This window comes from Vipera ursinii (genome assembly GCF_947247035.1).
Source record: "Vipera ursinii genome assembly, chromosome: Z".
Lineage (NCBI taxonomy): Eukaryota > Metazoa > Chordata > Lepidosauria > Squamata > Viperidae > Vipera > Vipera ursinii.
This window is the reverse complement of record NC_139517.1, coordinates 24,475,321-24,479,443: the sequence shown is the minus strand read 5'-3', so window position 1 is coordinate 24,479,443 and position 4,123 is coordinate 24,475,321. Positions and strand designations below refer to the sequence as shown.

General features: G+C 32.8%; 1 protein-coding gene across 1 annotated transcript; it reads right to left on the bottom strand.

Moving 5' to 3' along the window:
• Window positions 1-2,279: 2,279 nt before the first annotated feature.
• LOC310650072 (olfactory receptor 13G1-like) lies at window positions 2,280-3,200 on the bottom strand (the record flags this gene model as incomplete). Its single annotated transcript, XM_083378908.1, has 1 exon — window positions 2,280-3,200. One exon carries the CDS (start codon window positions 3,198-3,200, stop codon window positions 2,280-2,282), a length of 921 nt encoding a protein of 306 aa, XP_083235034.1.
• Window positions 3,201-4,123: the final 923 nt, after the last annotated feature.

The window sequence follows — 4,123 nt, the reverse complement described above, 5'->3', positions numbered from 1 at the left end:
AGTCCTTATATAAGAAGCAGAATAGCAGCATTCATGTGTGGGTTTTCATGAAAGCTATAGATCTACCTAATAACCATATAGACCATGTTTAACCAATGTCTCTTTAGCTAATTTGTCTTTAACTAACTAACTATTGTGGGGATGTCAGCATCAGAAGGTTACCTTAAGAATCTTCTGCTCTGCTGTATTGATTGTTTTTTGCATAGTTAATACCCCAAATTTCTATCTTATCCTCTATATATTATTTAATATCTATGAGAGATGGGGAGGGAGGATGCATAAATAATTAGATTGAAGTATGGGTACATTTCATCTTTATTTAGATGATACACAGCTATAGTTTTATTTTACATAAACTTTTATTTCATTTCATATTTTAATGCCATGGGATCATTGGAACTCTTGAATATGCTTAGGTGAAGTTGCTGAAATTTAATCAGCTCAAACTCAACAGACTGTGAATGAAACTCAATGAACTGGATTGAAGGAGTCATCTGATAATGGATGGGGTTGCTATTCCTTTGAAGGATCAAATCCATACTGGCAACCTTCTAGATTTACTGCTAATTATAGAAGTATAAGTAGCAGCAGTCATCAGGAATATATTTCTTCAGCTTCAGACAAGTTATCTTCTGCACTGAATGTAAAGAAGGAGATCTAAGTTTAGATATGCATATCATTACATCAAATCTTCAACAAAATAATGGCTTCTATGAGAACCTGCCTTTAAAGGCATTTCAAATACTATGTATGGTTCAGAAAGGCAGACATTTTTTTTATTGGATTAAATATGATAATGAGAATCTCATATACCATTGTTGGCTGTTATCCATTACTTTTCGGTATTTATCCTTTTTTTCATCTCCACCTGGCCCTTTTATTGTTTTTTGCATATTTTAAGCATTCATATTTGTAATATGTTATTCATATTAGTTCTGAACTTTATTTGTCCAACACAGGAAATGATTGGATAACTGTTTGGACAACCATTGGACAACTGTTTGTCTGAAATGTATTTGCTGCCTAAGATCCTTTCCAACTTTATTATTCTGTTATTCTGTATAAATTTTGGATGTGCCCACATTATATTTTTAAAATTAACACAGCTATAATATTTCTATTGCAAATTACACTGGTTCTATTGGTACTGCTTCTAATATAAATATAAATACAATCATTATTAGAAGCTATTGGAACTACAATCACCTAAATTTCTAATCAGACATTTCCATGCTGACTGGAAAATGTGGGAATTACATTTCCAGTGATTGTGGGAAGTTTTAGGTTTAAAAGGATACAGGAGAAAAGTTAGGAGAATTAATAAAAAAAACAATGAATGGCATTGCAATTTCTCATTACAAAACCTCCTCATAGTAATCCATCATTGAAACACACTTCTAAAGCCTGGGGTAAATAGTATTATTAGGATGCTTAATGTAGGACATTTTATTTTATTTATCTAGAAGATTTACAAATGTAACAATTAAATGAACTGAATATATCTTTACAATGCAGTTTCTTTGAAACTGATATGCAAAGAAACATCAAGAAAAGAATTTTAATGTGACTCAAGAAAACCAAATGTAATGATATATGCTAGTATTTTTTCCCTATCTATTTCATTTTACATTTATATTTATATTGTATTTTTTCAAGTTTTGCTGATCATTGATCAAATAAACAGTATCTGAATTTCAGTTTTCTGTTGGATCATTTTTTGTTTACATTCTAAACCATGATTACCTACTTTGGGTTTCTTTCAATTTTTCCAGAGTCTTAGTACCCAACATACTTATTTAGAAAGTATAAGTAGTGCCAGAAGACCAACTGTTATATTTACTATACCACCTTGCCTCAGTTTATTCCTTTTCATTAGTTTGTTTTCTTTAGGATCATAATAATTCCAATAAAATCATGTACTCATCTCAACCAAAATTCTTCATTGGAAACAAGAACCCTGAAACTGGCTTTTCTAAACTACACAAGATTGATTCACACAATTGTTTTTAACTCTTGATGCTAACAATCTGTGTGGACCAACACCAAATACTGTAGAGAAAAAGCTCCTATTTCATCTCACCTGCAAAAGTACTTTGAAACAGGGTTAGTTAATTCATTGAATTACAAATCACAAGGTGTTGGATAAACAAGAAATATATATTGTACATTCACATTTACAATTAGTATCACCCTTAAAACAAATCAAAGCAAAGAATGAAAACTCAAAATATAATACTGAATTTCTGGTGAAAGAACATGGAAAGACTTGCTTATCTAACTCATCTTATAAAGAAAACTTTTTTAAGAGCTGCCTTGACATCATTATTTCTCAGAGAATAAACTATGGGATTTAAAACTGGTGTAACCAATGTGTATAGGGCAGCAACTGCTTTATCTCTTTCAAAGTTATAGCTGGAAGCTGGACGTATATAAGTATAAATGACAGTGGAATAATACAAGGTCACAACAATAAGGTGAGATGAACATGTGGAGAAGGCCTTTTTCTTTCCCTCAGATGTCTTGATTTTAAGAATTGTTCTAACAATGAAACAGTAAGATAGGCATGTTAGCAAGAAGTTTCCCATAGCTAGAAAGATGTCTGCTGTGAAGACCCAGACTTCATTTAATCTTACTGAACTGCAGGAGAGAGCCAGAAGTGGAGGAATCTCACAAAAGAAGTGGTTGATACCATTGGGACCACAGAAGGTGAGCCTCATAATCAGACCAGTATGCACCCATGAGTTACTAATAGCTATAAGAATCACCACTGTAGATAGTGCCATGCATACTTTCTTGCTCATCATGATGGTATAATGTAGAGGATGACATATGGCCACATAGCGATCATAAGCCATGATGGTGAAGAGGACCATCTCAGCTCCCAAACACCAGGTGAAGGAATAGAGTTGAACTATACAGCCAGAGTATGAGATACCCTTGCTGAAGGTTGCTATGTTTCCTAGCATCTTGGGAATAATGGCAGAAGTGCAGATTATGTCTACCACAGCCAAGTGGAAGAGGAAGAAATACATTGGCCTGTGAAGTTTAGGATAGGAAATGATGGCAGCAATGATGGCAAGATTTCCAATAAGGGCAACAATATAAACAGCAAGGAATAGAATGAAGAGTATCAACTGCAGCTTAGGCTTTTGAGAGAGACCCATCATCACGAAAGTGGTCACACAGCTTTTGTTCCTCATTCCAGTTTTCTCACATGACCTGTTGATCCAAAAGAATGTCTGTGATAATTTCCTTAAAATATCAGTCTTGTTTAATTTATGTTTAAAACACAGTATAACTAAATTAAGGTTTTGATATAAAACACATATAATCCTGTCTTCTTATGTATTTTTATTTCACTTGCTTTAAAGTGAAATTTAATTCTAAGAAGATTAGATGAAAATGTTTCAGATTTCAGTTACAGTATTGAAGTAACTATTGATAAGTATAATGATTAGCATAATATTTTACTGAATTCAAAACTTACAGTATCTATTGCATATTCCATAATATAGAGTATATTAGCAATTCACTGCAAGGTCCAAAATAAAATCAGTGCTGGAATTACCCATCTTTATCATATTCATCAGTTTTAGGTACTAATGCTGAGAACAAGTATATGACAATAAAGTCTGTTCAAGGCACACTTACTCATACATAGAACAGATTCACTAATATTAATATAGTAGCAGTTAATCACAACAGATTTAGTTCCATATATTTCCCTAGGTCTTCTTAAACTACAACTAAAAGTACCTAACGTCAACAGAAAATATGTGCGATTGGGATGTTTTGGATTTCAGCAACCAAAGTTTCATATCATTGAGCCTGCTGACAGGCTTATGAAACATATACTCCAAAGCAGTTAAGTGGTTCTAGATAAAGAAAGTTAAGTGTCATCATCACATAACTACTCCTTTAACTAAACATGCTTGATTGTGATACATTTTCAATTGATTTTTAATAGAGACAGTTAAGGATTGTCTCCTTAAAAATCCATGCATAATGCTACAGTAGTCAGCTATATTCCTTAAAGGGTTTTCTGGAAAAACAGTATGCATATGCATGTTGGCACATGTGTGTCTGCACATACACACAAGCATATGACATAGACACAGACTTA